Here is a 21,383-nt window from a genome sequence, read left to right as displayed (position 1 = left end):
GACTATGATATTTCCTGCCATCTTCACTGGAAGCCTTTCTTTACAGAAAGTTTCATCAGTTTTAGGGGGCGATTTACCACATTTTGAACAGGATTCAGAGAAAACTTGGAGGTTTTTGGATTTAGGGTAGCAAAGCTCCACCTTCAGAACCTCTGGGGTGCTCAGAGTTAATGACACAGAACGCCACAAGTCCTTTGTGTTAGCGGCGCGCTATATAATAATTTAGTTAGAAAGTTCCATCCCCTTTTTAATGCTCCTCTTCAGGCACTGTTTTCCATACCCGCTATTAGAGTACTGTTCCACTTCTACTTTCAGTTCCGCAAACTCTGCCCAGGTCTTTTAGATATCCATGGCATAAGCAGGCCAAGATTTTGCTTGAACCTCGGGCAAGCTGCAAAGTAGGGGTGGTAACACTGAAATAGGCAAAGATTGCAAATCAGCGTTTGCCTATCCACAGGCACCAACGAGTGACATTCCACGAAAACAGTTTTGGCCACAAGATCTAAAATTACAAGAAATAAGAAAAGACCAAAAACAATTCCATGTTTTTTTGTACTGTCTTTCCAGTGTGCACTCCTGAAATTAAAGGAAGACCTCCCCCATTTCGGCCCAACAGGATTCCTGGTACTTATTACATGTATGTAATGGTTTTAAATAGTTCTCTTTGAATGGTCTCCAGCTACAACTTCATTCACAAATCAAACCACTGGCTGAAAGGATTCAATCCGAAGATGGAATCTACTTGGAGAGGCTTTATGTGAATGTCAGAGCAATAATGTTGACCGCCTACTTTCAAACTTGAGAACAAAAAAAAGTAAATAGTCAATACGAAGCCCCTGGCGACTGCATATGTACAGCATGTGCATCTAAGAGTCAAATGGCAAACATATATCTGCATGATTGAATTTCCTATCATTACAGATGTTACGATTTAGCTTGCGTTCATTTAAAAGCTTGTTTCAGAGTTTTTTCTAAGCGACAGATGCAGTGCTGTCTGGGTTTTCTTACGCCATCTTTCTATGTGGTTGTTTTTTTAGAACTCTGGCTAATCTTCCCAAAAGGTCCAGAACAGCCATGCAGCAATTTTCATGTTGCAAAGAGGGCAAAAACAAATCAAAAAGAAAAACCCTTCTGGAGGTTTTTTCACGTGTTTCTTGTTGCAGACATGCAGCATTATTACACTTTTTTCAGTTTACTCTTCATAACCTCATCCTAATTAAATTTGGGGGAAATTAAACAATATTTTCAATGCAAAATTAGAAAAGCTTTATTCAACATTTCGGGAGCATCGGATGTATTCTATTAGGCACCTGGAAGCACACCTTTTCTCTTTACAGCGTATCAGCTGCCTGGCATGTGCATTCTAACCCTTTGATCCAGGCTTAAGACTGGAAAAAGCTTTGGCATTCTTAAGGGAATGTGAGATTTCATTAAGAAACGATATGAAATGGGAGTCTTTCTCAGATTTCTTGGACTCAAAAATCACAATAATAGTAAAATGTGGTTCTGGTCGGGTAAGGAAGTAAGTGCTTTGTACTTTGTCATCATAGAAATGTACAACTTTGTCTAACGTGTTGAGGTCTGAGGTTCGATCCGTCATTATCATGATCACATTGGGCCAGTGCATCAAAGGTCGATCACTGGGCAAGGACACCACCGCTGGGTACTGATCCACACCCTTAGGGGCTTCCCTGTAAGAATCCGGGTGGTGGTATCCGTGCCCCTGAAAACTTGCAGAGCCACGGTTGTCAAAGATTAAAGAAACATTTATAGCATCATACTTCCGGATGAAACTTGAGATTTTTCCAAAATAATCCGGGTTTGTTTTGGCAGTCAGTGTTTTCATTTCAGTCGTTTGTCGACTGAGCGCTTCGTGGAAATAGAAACTAAACTTTGCAAGGAGGTTGTTTTTTAGCTTCATTAGCCAGAGGAAGAGGTGTGGGGGCTGGACAGCCTTCTGAGACTGCCCACCAAACAAATGCTTCTTGGTCTCTCTCTGCTTCTCGAAGATTTGGCCCCAAGTCTGCAGTTTGGTATGAGCACTGTGTAAATTGACAAGAGATGGTAGGAATTTCCATTCAGAGATCTGAGCTTGGGCCTTCAAGAGATGAGCAAGCACATCTACCTCCAGCTGAAACCCGCTCTCCAGGGGGGAGAGAATGGGATGATGGAACCTAGAAGAGAGGAAAAAAAGGTCAAAGTAAAATGGCATACACAATGTTATCCTTTACAAGGCATACATTCATTTTCAAAATGTGAATACCAAAATTGCTCATTAAAATGTTCTCGATTAGCAAACCCATTTGATGGGCAATGTTCTATGAACATTTTTAATGTCACCAGAATGTGTTTGTACCTTAGACATAAAAGGAGCATCAATACAGTATTTTTGTGTAGCGCTTAAGTAAGACTTTAGTGAGTTGAGTGAAGGCTTGCAAATTATTTAAAATTCCGCTAGACCTGCAAGTCAAGTAACTTAAGTTTACCTACTCGACCTAAGAGAAATGCACTCAACCCTTGGCAGCGGATGACAAAAATTGTAAATGTGCTTTCTGTAAAATGGTGCATATCACCACAAACCCACTTTGTGTGGGGCACTGCTGCCACACAGAGGCCAGCCACGTCCAGTGAAACTTGTATTTGACATTTACTTCAAACAAAGAAAATGGTGCATAAAATGTTCAAACATCCCCTTCACATGCTACTCGCCCGTCATAAAATCTACTTGAGTAATTGCGAGCCTTGGATGAGTGTCTGTAAAAAGTAAAAGGTTAGCTGCATGAATGGACACAAAGACATGATAAAAAGGCTCTGAAAACAGTTACGCCAGCTCTCTCCCACAGGTGCCAATATATAATGTGATCATAATCATAGAGCACTGGAGGCTAATGGTGTTGCAGTAGATCTGTAGATGTAGAGACTGGTTGGAACTATTGAGCACTACTTTGCGTAAACATCTAGTTATGTTTGTGTCGGATAGCACAGCGAGTAGAGCGCTCGCGCTTTGACATCCGTGCAGAGCATGCAGACACAGGTTCGAATCCTGGCAGGGCCAAACTAGCCTTTCATCCTTCAGAGATCGATAAATGAGCACCACACACTGTGGGTAATAATAAGTAGTGCTCAGATACCTGAGGGTTCGTAGAGCTATATAAATGCTAAATTATTATTATTATTCATTATGTAAGGTGAAAGAAAGTAAATGACTAAACAGAGTAGATGGCGTAGCAGACATAAAAATGGGCAAACTAGGCGGAGTACTGTAGTTTTCTGCAGGTCACCTTCAGGTTATTTGGTATAAATAGACAGGGTGATAAGACAGAATGTCAAGGAGTATGAGATCACCTCCTGGAATAAGCACCAGTTGCAAGATATATGTACCAGCAAGTCACATAATTAGGTTTGCCATCAAAAGCATTTGGCCGTGTGATCATGTACATTTTCAAAAGTGTTAACTCATCAATGTGATGCATCTTCCCCAACAACATGAAATATAGCAGACACTAGGACATTTGGATACACTAACCTACACTTTACTGTAAAGCATAGAGACAATGAAGTGTTTTACAGTAGCAGTACTGTAATTATGCATTATGTAAAAAATTAAATGTTTAGGAATCGAATTGCATGGCTGTCTTTAAAAAACAATAAAGTTAACACATAGTGGTCTTAAACAGACAGGATATAGTAAGCTTAATAAAAGTATCATCCTGATTACTACTGATTTTCAATTATGTGGAAAAAAAAAAGCTTTCCTAGCTGTCCCACCCACGCCTTTGGCACTGAAGAGTGGAGGCGAGGAGTACTGCACTCTCTCTCCATTAGGCCCTTTGAACCTGCAGTGAACAGAGAAATGAGGGTGGGCACAGCTCTGGGGCAACATAGGAATGGAGAGCGAGCTGTGCTTTTATTGAACAGGGTAACTTAAATTGACACTTGTGTAGTAAAGCTAGCTATTTAATTAGCAAACTTACATAATTGCATAGAAACCTGCTATACAAGACTGCTTATTTTATGACTTGCCCTTAAGAGCAGGATAGTGGAGCATGCACAAAATACAAGCTCAATCTGACAATAGGGCATCTAACGATGCCTGCAGACAACAATCTAGACCAGAGTGTTCAACACCTTGATGATTAAAAAGCAGCACACAAGGATAATGGGATGCTGGAAAGGATCCTTTCACCATGTAAATATTCCTAGTCAAGGCACATTTACAAAATGATTCACAAATGTACAACTAGCTTACTTTAATTTGGAGACATGCAGGATTGTACCCCCACTCTCCAACAGAAAGGGTAAGCGCCGCACCTAAGAAGTGTACCTGCCTGTTTCACTTCCTAAAATCAGGCCTATACTTCTTACTAACAAAATAAAAATTCCACATATCACAAGATGGCAGCTGCATCCTAGTTCAGAAAGTGCTGCAATAGTATGTGACTCAATTAACAGACCTTGACAGGATGAGGGGCCGAGTCAGCTATCCTGGAATGGAATCTTAATGGACGTCCTCCAGGCTGAACACATGTGCCTGCAGCAAGCATGCACCCTGATGTCCCCTGCTCTGCTCCACTGATGTGATCCCACACTGAGCACGATTCGTAAAATGCCTCGGCTCTCACAAATGCGGAAGCTAACATCATTGCGTCCATTCTCTCCAGGTAAATCCAATGTTGCATTTGAGCCATCAGTGTAGCGGATCCATGAAGATTCATTTAGGGAGAGCACTTGTAAAGGTTAGCGCAGGCATTGATCTCCACCACTGTTCTGTTCTCTACGAAGATGATATCATTGTCTGTCAGCAGGGAGGATGACAACAATGTATTTGGCTTGTGTGCTGTATTCTGACATTTAACGAAGGAAACTGAATGATCACAATGCATCATACTACCAGTCCAATCAGTCAGAATTAGTTACTAAAGACATCAAGTCATCTTTCAGAAAGAAAACAAGAGACCCCATCACACCACATAAAACGTTCTTTTCAACATAAGCATCAGTTTTGTGCCGTCAACCCCCCATAGGATTCCCTTTTCTACAGCAAATGCAGGTATTTCAACATAACTGCTCAAACTGCACTAAGAGGTTCTATGTGAAAATGTCCACAGGAAAATGTAATCATGGGAAAAAGTAGTCTGCAAAAAGTAGTTTTAAAAAATGCAGTTATTCAATAAAAGCAATACAAAGTGTGAAAATGTTGCCAGTAATAAGGTTGCTAAAAAAAGCTATTTTTAAAACCCAAATGTACAAGGCTGTAATCCTAAAAATGACCAAAACCACAAATAAAACAACCACAATGACCCTATATCCATTCCCAACCCTTCGCCAACTCGAATTACAAAATCTTGTTCTACCTTGAAGCCTTACTCAACACTAACCCTTAGCGCACTAAAGTATTTTATTTGCATGCGACTCAATGCAAAACACCAAACAAACAGAATATGAACAGTGATCCCAAGTTCGACCCAATCACCAGCTCACAATTTCCATACCCCTTGCCCTAGTCCAAACCCTTGCGCTCCAATCACAGCCTTACTCCAACCACAACTCTAACCATTACCCTAATACTTACTCTATCCTAATCTACATGTTTCAGCTAAACCCTATCCTATGGCAACATCACCCTCTCCCAACACTTACCCGAACCATTAGCCCTAGCCTTGCCATAACCCCATAACCTAACACTGACCCTGACCCCGACACTTAATCTACCTTAACCACTAGCCAAATCCCAACATCAGCAGCCCTCCCACAACCATCCTGACTCTTACCCTAATTCTAACCAAAATCATTACTCCAACCCCTATCCTTATCCTAACTCCTAATGTAACCCTAAACCAAGCAATCACAAGCCCACTAACACTCCTTAACCTTAACACTTACCCAAGCATCACTGCATTTTTGTCTACATTTTTTGAATACTTTTTGCTTGGTGACTTTTTCACAACAGAGGTATTTTCACCACGAGTACATTTTCTGTTGGCAACATTTTCTCTGGATACCCACTAACATTAATCACATAAAACAACAGGGGTTGCTTTATTCAACAAGTAGTTAATTACAGGATAGAGTCTAGATTTCTCTACAACTATCTTTGGCTTGGTATCTGGTACTCCAGTTCCATCAACTCTGGGTGGCGAAGAACACAAACACTGAAATCTTGATGTTGACAGGGGACTCTTCTCTTCCAGATTCTTCTTGAACTTTCGGATGCCTTTTACCCTCTGGATCATGGTTACTAATTATGTGGCCCTCTAGATAGTTTGGACTTCAACTCCCTTTTGGCCCTAGCTAGCATATTCAGGATCATGGGAGTTGTAGTTGAAAACATCTGTAGTGGCACATAATGCATAACCCAGCTTTAGACCTCAGGATGGTCATCAAACGACTGGTGTGTTAGGCCCTCCCCATAACTGGATGCAGTCATTCCTTTGACACAGGCAGCCCTGCTCCTACATCCACGGATATGCACATCAATCACTACCCCACCAGGATCTGTACAGCCTGTACCTTCACCCCTTGACTGCCCTTACAGTAGGTGCTCTAAAGCCATGCATCTTTCCATTACTGGCTCATAAGCTAGATCACCCTCCTCCATAAGGGGACCTGCTACTAGTGATTACCTGCTAACCCCCAGCACTAAGGGGTCCAGCTTGTAAACATAATGACACTGAAACACCCTCACTCTCAACTAGCACACTGCAGCTCCTATCCTACAGGAGGCAGTGCACCATGTGCTGCACATAGAAATCTTAGTGCCACAGTCTACGTCTTCCAACCACACAAAGAGAGCCGCAGCCTGTGCCCTCCAAAGCCTACAATTGGCACCACAGACTATGCAACCTCCACCAGTTGGAGTTGGCTGATGATCCCTTCACCCTCACAGTTCTGTGATAAATCTCTGTCTGCCAGCATGTACACAGGCTAGGTTGGCCATGTGGTCTTTTTTTGTTAGCACTGCATGCATGTACTAATCAGCAACTCCCGATTATACTTGAATTTGTATAGGGCTTTTATCTGAAGTGCTTAATAAAAATGTAATCGTTACAATGAGACAAAGGCATTTTGACATAAAGAAAAAGAGTAGCAAATTGGGGTAGCGGCAGTGGTGAGAAGAAAGAGGTGCTGAAAGTTAATGGGGCCAAGGAGGAAGTGGTGACTGATATCAGCGAGTAAGAGCAGACAGTAGTTGTGACCCGGGAGGATAGCTCAGCACCAACGTGCGCGCCTTGGAAGCAAGAGGACATGAAACAACACAGGTTCGATCCCCGGGTCCGCACTTAGAAACCTCTGGGTGTTTAAGCGCGTTATAAATATGCAACTAAGACAAAAACAATTACGCAACTAAATAAACAAAAACAATTCCTGTAACTGCGCCTCGATGCCCACGGGCTGTGTGAGCGCTTTAAAAATGTAAAATAAAATAAACAGAGAGAAGAAGAGGGCTGGAGAAGGCAGCAAGAGTTAAGGGAACAACAGAGGGGGTGGTAGTTTAGGAGGACAAGATAACATCAGGACCTGGACCTGGGAGTGGAAGTCAAAAGGAGGAGGCCATGAAACCCAAAAGGAAAGGATGAGGCAGGATTTGAAATTGCTGGGAGCTATTTAGCTCCTGATTCCACCCTAGAAGAGCCTTGTAACCTTAAAACCAGCAGCGACCAAGAGCTGCGTTTGTCTCACTAGGCCAACTGGTGCCTTACAAACATGCATGTGTGACGTTCATTAATTATTTTAGAATTTAAATAAAGAAATGTTAGGATGCATATAAATATAATTCATCATACATAATGGCCAACACGATGATGTGTGCATCTCATGAGGAAGTAAGATTCGCAGTGCGCCGTCTACGTGCTACTGCCCCTCCAGAGGTAGCTCCTGCCAACTGGGTTATGTCTGACACCTAGGAGCTGGTTTTAGCTCCTGCTCATCGAATCTTACTTTCAACCCCTGAAAAGGTGATATGAAGTGACAGAGGATGTGACATCAGGACGAAATAACAATACGGAGTAGGACGAGGAAGGAACACCATGACCTGGAGGTTGTAGCGAAGATGGTATGAAGGGGTTTGCAATTTTAACATCTGCTGTAGAAGAGAATACCCCAAGGCAGGCAGGACTTGGAGGAAGAGAAGGAAGAGATGGCTTAGAGTTACCAACAGCAGAGACATCAGTAAGTAACATCCTCAGAGGAAGAAAAAAAAAAAGCAGGAAATAAACAAGTTGAAGAGCGAGAACCAACAGTTACACAACCAAAGTAGGCTACGCAAACCAACCCAAAGCAATGCCAGAGGACAGAAAGTGAAGAGGTAGCACAAGCAACAATGTAAAGAGCAACATGACTATTCAAAAGCACTAAAAGGGGCTTCTGATGAGGAGAAATAACTACAATGATAGACACTACCAAACTTGTTCTTTAAGTAGAATGACCAACGAAAACCAGATTGCAAGGCAAAGAAGTTGCAGCAATTCAGAAAAACAGAATCTGTGTGTGCAATTCTCCCAAGCAGTTTAGATAGAGAAGAGAAACTGGGTGATAATTTAATGGTTGCGATCCAGAAGAATAACAATAGCCTATATTTAAGAGTAGTATGGTATTAGCTTGACTGTTATGATGCATTAAAAAAATGAATTAAAACCATTCGAAGAAACATGGGCAAGAAACAGGCACACATCAAATCTGCTACTGTTGTGAAAGTCAACATTTGTTTTGTAGGGGTAGAAAAGGAGAAGTCAGTAGATATAGCAGTCTACAGACTGCAAAGGCAGCATTAACTAAAATGCCAGCGAAAGACTGATGTACAATAGCTTGTTGTGCTGGTACGACGTCCTTTCATCGCGCTGTTTTTTTTTTGCTGCATTTTTTGCCGCAGGTTTTTTAATGAAAAAAAACATCGAAAAATATGGGGGTGGGTAGAGGGATATAAGGTTTCTGGGTGTTTCGGGGCTAGATTCTAAATAGGTGGGAAGGGGGGTTTTGATGAGTTTTTGCGGCAAAATAAAAACAGGCGATGGAACGACATGGAACAGTTGTGCTGCCCCTAATGAAATCTAGAGACGCGCAGCAGCTGGAGAGGCAAGAAAGTGTCGCTAGAACGGGAGATTGAGTGCAAAGGGGCAGGTTGTGCAGGATCGGGGATGGTGGGAGATGCCTTGAAAGTGGAGAGACAGGGACAGTGACCATGCAAGGGTGGCCTTTGTCAGGCAGCCCTCCGTGGCGTCTGTGTTTTGGGAGTGATCATCAATCCACCAAAATTCTTGAAAAGAATGGTTTACAGGAGAAAAAGAAGCACAAACTGTCAAATGTAGAAGTAATACATGAGTCCTCTGCATCAAGTGTTGAAGAAATTGAAGAATCTGGGTGGGATGGAGATGTGGCGCTGAAACAGGGTTTACTTAAAGTAAAAGACAGACAATGTGTCATTGAGGACTGTGAAGAAAACACTTAATGAAAATAAGATATTAGCATACTTGATCAGAAATAAATTGACCTTTTAAATTTGACCGAATTGGGATCTTTTTTGGGGGTAATTTTGGTCAAATTTAATTAAAAAAAAAAAATAAAGAAAAAAAAAAAAGAAAATATATATATATATATATATATATTTATTATGGTGTGGGGTAAGGGAATAGGTAAGGGTAGGAGGAGGTATGAGGTGGCCCCGGGGGTGGGGGTTTCTCCCCCACGCATTCTAGAACAAAGAAACTACCAAAAGGATTTCGGTCAAATTGGAAAAGCTCAAAAATGTTCGATCGAGTAGACCTAAACTGAAATGTACAAAAAAGAAGGTGGGTGAGGCGCGCACTCCCGGTCCTGGTCAATTAAACCTGTTGCAAAAAATGGGTAGCTGGGTCACATCCCAAAATGGACAAATATTCACAGGGTTAGATCCCTTCTGCTGAAAATCAGGTACTCAGTATTAACAGGGTTAGATCCCTTGCTGCAAATCAGGTAGTCAGTATTAACAGGGTTAGATCCCTTGCTGCAAATCAGGTAGTCAGTAATAACAGGGTTAGATCCCTCAGCTGCAGTTCTGTGGTCTGTGGTTGTTCTCCTCCTAGCGCTTTCTTATCTCAAATAATCATCAGGGAGGCTGTTAAGCAGGTGTGTCTAATTAGACTCAAAGGATTCTGGTAGCTGTAGTGAAAAAAAGTTTTTTTCTGTTCAGGTTGCCAGCAACCGACACCCCTCCAAAGCACAAGTCCTTCCCAAATTTGGGGGAGGGGAGAGAACCATCTTTATGATTCTCCAAAGTGGGGCACAGTCACCCCGTGGCGCTGCCTCTGGAGCCCGGGACTCCCATAGCATTCAGTACAAAAAAGAAGGTGGGTGAGGCGCTCACTCCCGGTCCTGGTCAATTAAACCTGTTGCAAAAAATGGGTAGCTGGGTCACATCCCAAAATGGACAAATATTCACAGGGTTAGATCCCTTCTGCTGAAAATCAGGTACTCAGTATTAACAGGGTTAGATCCCTTGCTGCAAATCAGGTAGTCAGTATTAACAGGGTTAGATCCCTTGCTGCAAATCAGGTAGTCAGTAATAACAGGGTTAGATCCCTCAGCTGCAGTTCTGTGGTCTGTGGTTGTTCTCCTCCTAGCGCTTTCTTATCTCAAATAATCATCAGGGAGAACAACTACAGACCACAGAACTGCAGCTGAGGGATCTAACCCTGTTATTACTGAGTACCTGATTTGCAGCAAGGGATCTAACCCTGTTAATACTAAGTACCTGATTTGCAGCAGAAGGGATCTAACCCTGTGAATATTTGTCCATTTTGGGATGTGACCCAGCTACTTATTTTTTGCAACAGGTTCAATTGACCAGGACCGGGAGTGCGCGCCTCACCCACCTTCTTTTTTGTACTGAATGCTATGGGAGTCCCGGGCTCCAGAGGCAGCGCCACGGGGTGACTGTGCCCCACTTTGGAGAATCATAAAGATGGTTCTCTCCCCTCCCCCAAATTTGGGAAGGACTTGTGCTTTGGAGGGGTGTCGGTTGCTGGTCACCTGAACAGAAAAAAACGTTTTCACTACAGCTACCAGAATCCTTTGAGTCTAATTAGACACACCTGCTCAACAGCCTCCCTGATGATTATTTGAGATAAGAAAGCGCTAGGAGGAGAACAACTACAGACCACAGAACTGCAGCTGAGGGATCTAACCCTGTTATTACTGAGTACCTGATTTGCAGCAAGGGATCTAACCCTGTTAATACTAAGTACCTGATTTGCAGCAGAAGGGATCTAACCCTGTGAATATTTGTCCATTTTGGGATGTGACCCAGCTACTTATTTTTTGCAACAGGTTCAATTGACCAGGACCGGGAGTGCGCGCCTCACCCACCTTCTTTTTTAAACTGAAATGTATTTTCTTTTAGAAGGGGGAAAACATTATGGTCCTGTAGCAGAAGATGGATTAAAATCACGGTCAACAAAGTAAAGTACCAAAACGCATGATGGTTGCGCAATATTTCTGTGAAGCAGTGCGACAAGCGTGCTCCAGTCGTACCGATGGGTATAAACGCCTGCTGGCCTGGTCGACTTTCACCGTTATCATTTTTATGTCTCCATGTGTGTGCTACAACATCATACAAGACACGGATATGGCCCCTCATTTCACCTCATTTCACCTTCAAAGCTCTATTAGGCAACATGTCGCTCCATATGAGTAGGACTGGTGAGTGGAGTCAGCTGCCAGCCGCTGTTCTCACACTATGCTATCTGATATGCTATCTAATGAATCACTTACTGCCTCAGCACATGGGAAACAGAAGTCGTAGCAATTTTACCTCGTCATAAATTTTTGTGGCTCATTTGGACAACAATAATAAAATCTTCTGGACCTTTTCTAACTTACATAGTCTCTTCAACTCCGACTTAACTTATTTGAAAAAGGAAACCCAATTGATGAGTGTTACGGGAGTTTTCCTGAAGTCCCACTTGGAGGGAAGACTTTAGTTAGCTATCCCAGTGGTGTGTAGATCTCCAACTCTTAGTATCAGTCTGTACTACTCAAGGACCTTGGTAGAGTGGCAGTGCAGTCAGGCTCATCTTAAGTGGAAGATGTGAGCTGTAGGTAAGTACACTGAACCTAGTCAGTAATGCACACCAAAGAAACACTCACAAATAAATGTATGTTAAATTATAGATTTATTATATTTAAACAAGAGTTACTGGTAGATATTTAGCACAATAAACCAACACACATGGGTATACTTTTCAAAGGGTCACTTCTCAGTTCGTAGTTTCTGAATGCATAAAATTGTTACAGGTGATTGACAGTTCCATCAGTAATACTGCGCACCCACAAAGTAATTATTTCTTTTTTTTATGGTTTCAAAAAAAAAAAAAAAAAAAACCTTTACAAAGCTTTGAATACATATGCATCAATAGTAAAACAAAATCAGTTGAATAGAATAGATATTAAAAACAAGTCAATATATCCATATACAGAAAATACAATACTACACAAATGTGGTCGACATAAGACAGATGAGTATATCCTCATACAAACAATACGGTACTTCACAATACATAAAACAAAACAGTTACTAGCGTCTACATATGCAAAGTGTGCAAAAGTGCAAAAGATGCCAAGAGGTGCAGTTGGTGACAGATGGGACTTTTTGGAGGTGTCCAAGATGTGAGAAGAGAAGGAGAGAGTAGAGTCGAAGATGACCCCCAGATTTTTTGCCTCACTGGTGGGTTAGGGCCCAGGACCAAGGGAGGCTGGCCAGAGTGAGAAAGGAAAGTGGGAGCAGGGGTCCCAATGAGGATGATCTCGGTCTTACTGGCATTAAGGCAGAGATCATCAGCAGCACACCAGGACTTAATTGCGGACAGGCAGTCAGGAAAGAGCGAGCAGGAGGAGGAGGCCGAGGGTAGCCTGAAAGAGAGCTGTGTGCTGTCCGCATAACACTGAAAGTTGGAGGTGAAGGCAGAGATCTTGCTGGCCAAAGGGGCCATGAAGACATTGAAAAACCAGGGGGATGGATTAGATCCCTGGGGAACATCACAAGTAGAGAGAGTGATAGCGGAGAGAAAGGACCCAAGTTCCACATGGGAAGGATGGTCAGAGAGAAAGGATGCTAGACACGCCGGGGCCGGATCTGTGATTCCCATGGTATCATGGAAATGGTACATCAGGATCTTCTGGTTTACCGTATTGAACGCATAGGCGAGGTCAAGAAGAATAAGGACATAGGGAGAGTTAGAATCAAGATGTGAGAGCAGGTCTTTACGGGTGTTCAGAAGAACAGTTTCCATGCCTCTGGGTGCTCTAAAGCCAGACTGATGGTCATGGAGACAACTGAAACAGAGGTCAAAAGCCCTCTAACTTGTATTTGCCAATAAAGAGACAACACAGAGTGGATTGTGGTATTCCAAATGCAAGGTAACCCAGCTTTAATTGCAACGTAAAACTGGGGGGAAAAACAAGAACAGCCAAGCTCTCTCAAGATTTTCTCCACATCTTAACAGGAAATAGCAGTTTATAGAACTATTTTGATGTCACAGCTCCTGGTCATTGGTTCCCTTTACTAAGCTACATATATAATTCTATATGTCCAACAATAATGATTGGACAATTATTTAAGATACCACCCATAAACCATCCCATAAAAATGTGCTACATCCTCATGCTTGAATATTATTGGTAGGCTTTAAATTACTTCTGCAGTGAAAAGGACATGTGCTAATCGGTTTGCATGCGGTCACACTCTCCGTAAACTGGCGACATGATGACATGTTTTATGTAGATGGGAGGAGAAGGCAAGCGTATCGCCTTTGTTCTTAAATAAATCAGCCCATGTTATCTCCGCCATGATGTCGCCGAGTCTCAAGGACCACTTCTAATAATTGCGGTCCTCCTTATCCTCGCAACAGTACCGGCGCCATTCTGTTCTTGACACATTTATGAATACTGTTATAATTATTCTGCTTTCACCATGTGCGCTGTAATTATTTGTCTTTTAGCAGTATCCACATTTCTCTGTCACACCTAGCCGATCGCTGAGACAATCTGCCAACTACTTATGAAATTTACTGGGATGTTCAGTTCGCCCCATAGACTTCAAATAGTCAGCCATGTTATTGCAACTTGATTTACCTAGACAGTTGGATGCACAAAATGGTATCTTGTTCCGCCATGTAACCCTCCCCTACGAGTCTTGGCCATTCACATTCCTTGGAAGCAGCTACGTCCAGCCACAACACGATTTTCCTGAATTAAATGTATTTGCTCAAATAGCGTGCTTAACTGGGTCCTCTCTTAAAGCTGCAGTGTTTAATTCTCTGCTGTTTGGTGCAGTTTTAAAATGGCAACTGCTTGTCACGTTATTTTCCTCTGCATTTATTTTGCTATCTACCGAGTTCCTGATTCATGCATGTCACATTATATTTATCCGTAATGGTATCAGCTACCTTATCTGCCTACAGTTGTTCTGCCCTATTGAGACCCTATCTTGTGTACACGCCTTCCTATCACCTAATCTATTCTATTTTAAAAACACACTAATTGTGCAAGCTAATGCCTTGCCTGTTCCCTACTTGTATGGCGCAAAATAAATATCATTTGTGCCAATTGCCATTCCAGAAGAATTTAAAGTGCAGTTTCAAATGTGTCCTTTCTTATCTTCGAAGTTGGTTTCTTCTGAGGAAGGCAAGGGGGCCAAGCCTGAACATGCTCTCTAGTCAATAATTGCCCCACTACACAACCAACAGATTCAGTGTGGAGGGTAAGCGGAGAAATAGCCAACTTCTCCAGGAATTTTCCCAGGAAAGGAGTGATAGAGGTCGGGCGATAATTAGCCGTAATAGAGGGGTCGGCTGAGGGTTGGGTTTTTTAGCAGAGGGTGTACAAGTTAATGCTTGAGAGAAGTGGGGAAAACTCCAGTGGCGACAGAGGTTACTGTGGTCTGGCAAGGCTGGAGCTAGAGAGTCAATGTTGTCCTTGACGGCAAGCCTTCACCTGTTTGGTAGAGGATTTCATAGATCGGACCGGTCTGAAAACCTCCTCAGGTGTGACAGGGGAATGGGTGGTAAGAAGAGGGGGCGTGGTGGGGACGGTCAAGGGGGGGGGGGGGCCAAGGAGATGATGGTGCAAGAGTGGGTGCAGGGGAGAGAGAGGAAAAGATGTCCTGTGTTTTGGAGGTGAAGTGTGCAGCAAGGGCCTCGCAGAAAAGAGAGCAAGAGAGAAAGAAAGAGAGAAAGCGAGAAAGAGACAAAGACTGCAGACCCGGCATTCGAAGGAGGAATAAGCCTGAGTGGGAATGGTGGATACAGTGATCAACTCAGGAAAGATCAGGGCAACACCTCCTCCTGGCCTGTTGAGCCTGGGTTTAGAGAGGATTGTGAAGCCTTCAGGGAGAAGTTTGTCAAAACTTGTGACAGAGCGGCCTTTAAACCAGGTCTCAGTGAGAGCAAGAACATCAAGGTCCAGGTGTTCAAGGAGGTGGCAGATGTCAGAGGAGTGCTCAACGGTGGAGCGAGAGTTAAGCTGGCAACATGGAGCAGATTGCCATTTTTTAAATATTTACGGGGTGGGAGGTGCAGGGGACAGAGGCCTCTCCCCCCCCGTAAGCGGCATTGGTGCCTGATTGATAGACACAAGAGAAGGCAGAGGGGCCCAAGGGAGTGAAGGCAAGGGAGCAGGGACAGTGGTAAAGGGAGCCAGTGAATGAGGGGCCACAGGGGGCAAGGGCGCCCCAGATGCGTCGGCAATAGAGAAGGCAGAGGGGCCCAAGGGAGTGAAGGCAAGGGAGCAGGGACAGTGGTAAAGGGAGCCAGTGAATGAGGGGCCACAGGGGGCAAGGGTACTCCAGATGCATCGGCAATGGGTGGAAAGGACACCAGTGTGGAAGAGGCTGACAAGGATGTCAGTGCAGAGATTGTGGGTAAGGGAGCCAGGATAGTAGAAAACGTCAGAGGAGCCATAGTAAGACAGGCAGTGTGACAAGGAAGAGGCAATGTAGCCACGGTGTGCCTAGTAGGCCGGGAGGCTGTAGGTACAGTTGACAAGGGAGCCATTGAGGCATAAGGTGGAAAGTTGATAAGACGAGGGGGGAGCTTATCAAAAAGGAGATGGTTTGAGGCCCTTGTACCAGGACGGTACCATTTCGATAGACATTTATGATGACCCTGGAAGTCGAGGAGAAGGCAAGAAAGACCTTGCAGCAGGTGCCAGCATTGATGTGCGAGGAAGAGTGGGGAGAGAGCAGAGCAACCATACGTAGGGTCCCCTAAATCAGGAGAAAGAACGACAAAGAGGATGTCGGCGAGAGTATCTCCGGCAGTTGCACTAACGTAGGTGTCAGCGATAGGAAGTCCTGGGCAGGAGCCAAGTGTGTCCTTCTTAAGTTTCTTGGAGCAACACTGGAGCGACTTTCTGGAATAAGGTAAGCACTACCTTTTTCCCCACAGTACCTTAGGTTAGAGGAAAACGCTTGTGGTGGATGCGCCGTGATGTTGCAGCTCTGGACCCCGACCACCCCCCGCGACCTCCGGATTCCTTGTTCTGATGACAAGAAGGCTGGACAATGGACAGGATCTCTCAGCAGCAGTCTCAAGGGAGGATCTCTAGCACGTGATGCAGCAACTTCTCTGGTCACTGAGGTTTTGGTGCAGCACAACAAAAGGTCGCAATTCGCCCAGTCAATCTTCTTCGCTTCCTGCAATCCTGCACTCTGATGAGGGGGTCTGGGCAAGTTCGATCGGATCTCTGGAGTGCCCTTAAGGGCTCAGCAAAGATTTTCATGGATTCGACCTTTCCACAATGATGCACTCAAAATGGGCATGTCTCCTGGTATTGGGGCTCTGCAACTCTGGAAACTCACAGGACCTCAGGACACGGCTCAAATAAACATTTGTCCTCTTTGGAGTTCCTCTGTCGCACAGAGAACAGGCACACAAAACAGGGTCAGGACAGCAGTGGTCACTTCACAGTATTGCATAGGGTCTGCAGGAGTCTCTGGTTGTCTTCTTCTTCGTTACTTCAGCTTCCGGTGGTCGACTTGCTTTTCACTCCAGGAGCCTCGCCTTTTATACAGTTCCAGCACACACGCCTCTGCAATCTCCCTCAGCAATTTACAAGTGTTTGGCTGTCCAATCAGGGCAGCCAGACCCCCAGTGGGAGCTGGTTCTATTTAGGCACTCTGGCAAAGGGCACGGCGGTGGAAAACTCATCCCCCACTTCCGGCCTGCCCTGACACTCTGGAGCCCAGTAAGGGACACCCAAGGGTTCTCGCCGAAGGCAAAACACACACTCAGGCCTCCCATCCCAGAATGGTAGAAGGGCTCACAAAGAACAACCAAGCTAGTAATGGCGAAAAAGGAAGGGAGGCCCCAAGATGTTACTTGGGTGCCCCTATTGTGCACTACCGAGGCTATGGACATAGCCTGCAGTACAGAAATTACAGAATAGTTGGTAGAACACATCCACTGCCACCAACCATAACTAGGAGATTGTAGGGGGTTACTAGGTATCCCTTTGGCACGCCACTTAAGGTGTTGTGTGCCAATCTCTCAGACTATGACGTTTTAGGAGACACACTATCCTTAAGAACTGTAGTTACTCTATGAGGTCAAATCGTTCTTAGGGGGACGTTTCTGGAGAGTTAGCAAAGACATAGCTGATGCTTTCCTGAAAGAACTGGCACAGGGAGTACTGCAGGGAGCTTGCCTCCCCCCCCATATTTTATAATATTTTTACCGTTCCATTCCTGGACTTTCTAGACACCAACAGCATTGAGTTTATGAATTATGCCGATGACAGCCGGTGTGTCATCCCCCTCACTGGTGTCTTGTCAAAAGACGAAATTAACATTAACAGGATTTATGATCTTATCCACAAATGGATATGAGCGAATGGTCTGTCACAGAATACGAGCAAAACAGAGTTAATGCTAGTAGGGACAGAACCAAAAACTCGTAAACTGGAAGGTCAGTGCACAAAACTCTGAATTGGGAATTGTATTATAGAGGTCAAAAAGAAGGTAAAAGGCTAGGGTGTTTTTGGATTGTAACTTGAACATGAAGGCACAGGTTAGTAGCCTTGTTGTCTCCTCAGCATATTATATTAAACTCCTGTCTTATGCCCAACCTTTTCTTTTGGGGACAAGCTGCCAAACTCTTGCATGTGCATTAATAAGCTCTAAAATAGACTATTGTAGCAGCCTTTTGGAGGGTCTACCGAAAGGTGAAATTAACAGACTGTAGAATAATGCAGTAAGAGTCATTGCTGACCGTAAAAGAGATTTTTCAGATACCAGAAGAGACCTACACTGGCTTCCTATTAACAAAATAATCTGTTTCCGGCTAATGGTGATCACGTTCAACTGTATGAAAACCTCTGGCCCGTCTTACCTCAAGGATGGCCTGAACCCTAAAACCAGTAATTATAGCCCGAGATCAACCAATTGCTTGCTGCTAAAAAAAAAACGCATGTAGGTTAACACAGGTGAAACACTGAGCCTTCTTTTCTGCTGCTCCAGCCATTTGGAATGGACTGCCTGTTAATCTTAGAGAAGAGACCTCCATTAGAGTATTTAGAAAGGGCTTAAAAACCCTTTTGTTTAACTAACGCCCTTTCTTAGTTCCCAGAGTACGCGATATACCAGTACTGTCATTTAGAGGGGTTATTTGTTGTACATGTCTCGTTTGCCTAGCGCCCTTAAGCTCCGGGTCAGTGGCCACGATTTATAAGTAATAAATAAATAAATATGATCAAGAAAAGAATCTCAAGGGAGAACCCTTAGGAGCTGTGTGTTACCATAGTAACATACAGGTGCCTTTAATAGCTATGGAGAAAAATAGACTCCATAGGATAGATAAAATACAAAGAATAGAGTTCCAAAAGACAGCCCATAAGAATTAATTACTGGAAAAAGTCTCCACTCATTCAGGATTAAAGAAAAAGAAGTAGTCCAACAAACAGTACTGGGGGACTCACTAGGAGAGGGGACGAAGCATAAAAACGTTAAATCTCCCTAACACACAGACAAAAAAGAGCAGGGTGAAAGCCTAAAATCAGTAGGGACCAGGAGAAAGAAGGAGGTAATTCCTATGCCACTGAGAAGCACAGAAAGTGAGCATGAAAAAGGATGGAGCACTCAGAGAAAGCATATGTCAGGTAGCAAAAGCAGTGCAGGATCTGCAGGCCGTGCCAGAAGTGGCACAATAGCATCCGCTTCAGGGTAAGGCGCACGATGGATGCTTTGGCATGCACCCTTGCATGGAGCTGGTCTTGGTCGAATAAACAGAGTGGCTGGTGGAAGTCTCCGCAAAACGCTTGCTTGACAAACCCAAGAGGCTGGTGAAAGTCTTAGAAACATGCCCATATCAGGCTAAAAGAGCGATGGGGACCTCTAGGAAACAGCAAACAGAATCCTTTGGGAGACTGTGGTCTGATAAAACCAAACAAGTTATAAGAGCCCCCCCCCCCCCCCGAGTGGGGCCAAAAGGTGGAATTAGCTGCAAGAGACACTTCTTTTAGATAACCCAATGTTTTAAGTGACGCAATTGTTAATAAAGAAAAGAAAACATAACCTTTGCTGGTTAAGAGTTTACTTATAGACAATTCGCCAAAGCTTACGTCTGCGCTCCTGTCAATTTATTTCCTGCTTTTATCGTTCATTTTAAATACTTGATTTTATATTGCTTTGTGATTTTAAAATTCTCTTTCTGACTTCATCTTGATTTGTATGCTTGCTCTTCAAAAACTATCTTGTTATTCCGGTAGCCAAGTGCGATTTAAGAGTGCCTCCGTTACTCTGCACGCACTTTGTGGTGTAAAACCACACTTCCCATAAACACTTGTAGTTTGGGTGTCCATTTTCCTTGAAACCCGGCACGAACGTGCCGGCGCGAAGATGTCAAGCCAGTCTGTGCCGGTCCGTTGACGCAAGGGAGCCATGGGACTCACATAAGTTCTAGCAGCAATAGCTGCTGCTAGAAATATTTTCGCCACTCAGGGGCCCCCCTAGAAAACTTCAACTACCGGTGAGTCCTATTAAGTGCTTAGCAGTAACCCCTTCTCCCCGCTCACCCACAGAATATTCATGCAGCCAATTTCTGTTCTAATAACAACACTACTAATTTTGGCGCATCCAGCGTTTTAGCACAACTTACCGAATGCTCCTAGTGTAAGGCCCGCCGTATGCAGGACCCCAGTTATTTATAACAGCCCCTGCTGTTGATCCAAGTTTTACTTTGCAAGTAACACAGAGAGCGGACCCAGTATCCCTAAAAGAAAGCTGTCTCGTGTCTCTGGTTCATAAATTGTCCTGCAATAAATAAAAAAATAAAAATAATTGTCCTGCTTACTTCTGAACACCAGATCCATGGTGAAACATGCTTCGGAGATTGCATTTTACATCAAGCTCTTGGACACAGACATCTGTGCATTCAATGAAACATGGGCCCATAGTGCAGTGGGCCCCTAACTGAACCTGCTAATTCCCAAGGGTTATTCCATGTTAAGGGTGGATAGATTGGAGGGCAGAGGTGGGGGAGTGGCCCTGATTTTTAAATCTTCACTTACAGTTTGGGAAAAGGTTGGAACCATAATGGATGGTATTGAATCTTTACAGGTAGAAATTGGTCTTCATGCCGAACTAAACATACTCCTGAACAATAGGCCTCCCTCCCTTACTGAAGATTTCATGACAGCATTATCCAATCATTTAGTATCCCGTCTCAAATCCCACTCTAGTTTTTTTATTGATGGGCGATTTTAATTTTTGGCTAGGACATAAAGGATGACCAAAGGAGAATAGAGCTGGAGACAGCCCTGGCCAACTTAGGTCTGGACCAAAGAAACCGGCTCTCCACGCACAGCCTTGGGCACACGTTGGATTGGGTTTCTGCCATCAATGTGGTAACTAAAGACCTACAGGTATCACCCTGTCCCTGGTCTGACCATGTATTTATATACTTTTCCATTCAGGCAGACGTCCCTGGTATTTCTAGAAATAAGGATATGCCCGGTATTATTGGCAGAAACCCCAGGCTACTCACACAGGCCAGAATTGCACCGCTGTTGAGCAACAATATAAATTTCTCACCTACAAATACGGTGGTGGGGAAGCTAAAAGGCTTGATTGTCATCCATCACCAATACTCTGGCCCTGGAGAAACTCAGAAAAGTGTGGTCAAAAACAAACCTTGGTTTTCCACAGATCTTCAAAAGTTAAAATCCAACATGCTGAAACATTTCTATTGCTGGAAAGGCAATCCCATGCCAGGTTATCTTGCGGTGTACAAAGGCACTGCCAGGGCATATAAATCTGCAATACTGGATGCGAAAAAAAAAAAAACTTTTTCAATGACAAGGAGTCTACCATTACTGCTGACACCGGTCTAGTTGTGAAAGACAGAGTCTGGTGTCGGAGC

General features: G+C 43.8%; 1 protein-coding gene across 1 annotated transcript in view; it reads right to left on the bottom strand.

Annotated features, from left to right (window-relative positions):
• Nucleotides 1-1,242: 1,242 nt before the first annotated feature.
• KICS2 (KICSTOR subunit 2) overlaps nt 1,243-21,383 on the bottom strand; it is a 62,400-nt gene continuing 42,259 nt past the window's right edge. Inside the window, exon 4 of the mRNA XM_069629790.1 lies at nt 1,243-2,174. Coding sequence (XP_069485891.1) covers nt 1,364-2,174 — 811 coding nt within the window. The 3' untranslated portion in view covers nt 1,243-1,363. The remainder of the gene's footprint in view (nt 2,175-21,383) is intronic.

The sequence above is a fragment of the Ambystoma mexicanum genome, chromosome 12 (genome assembly GCF_040938575.1).
Source record: "Ambystoma mexicanum isolate Mex_15411 chromosome 12, UKY_AmexF1_1, whole genome shotgun sequence".
Lineage (NCBI taxonomy): Eukaryota > Metazoa > Chordata > Amphibia > Caudata > Ambystomatidae > Ambystoma > Ambystoma mexicanum.
Note: the sequence above shows the minus strand (reverse complement) of the source record. Positions and strands in the feature narration are given on the sequence as shown.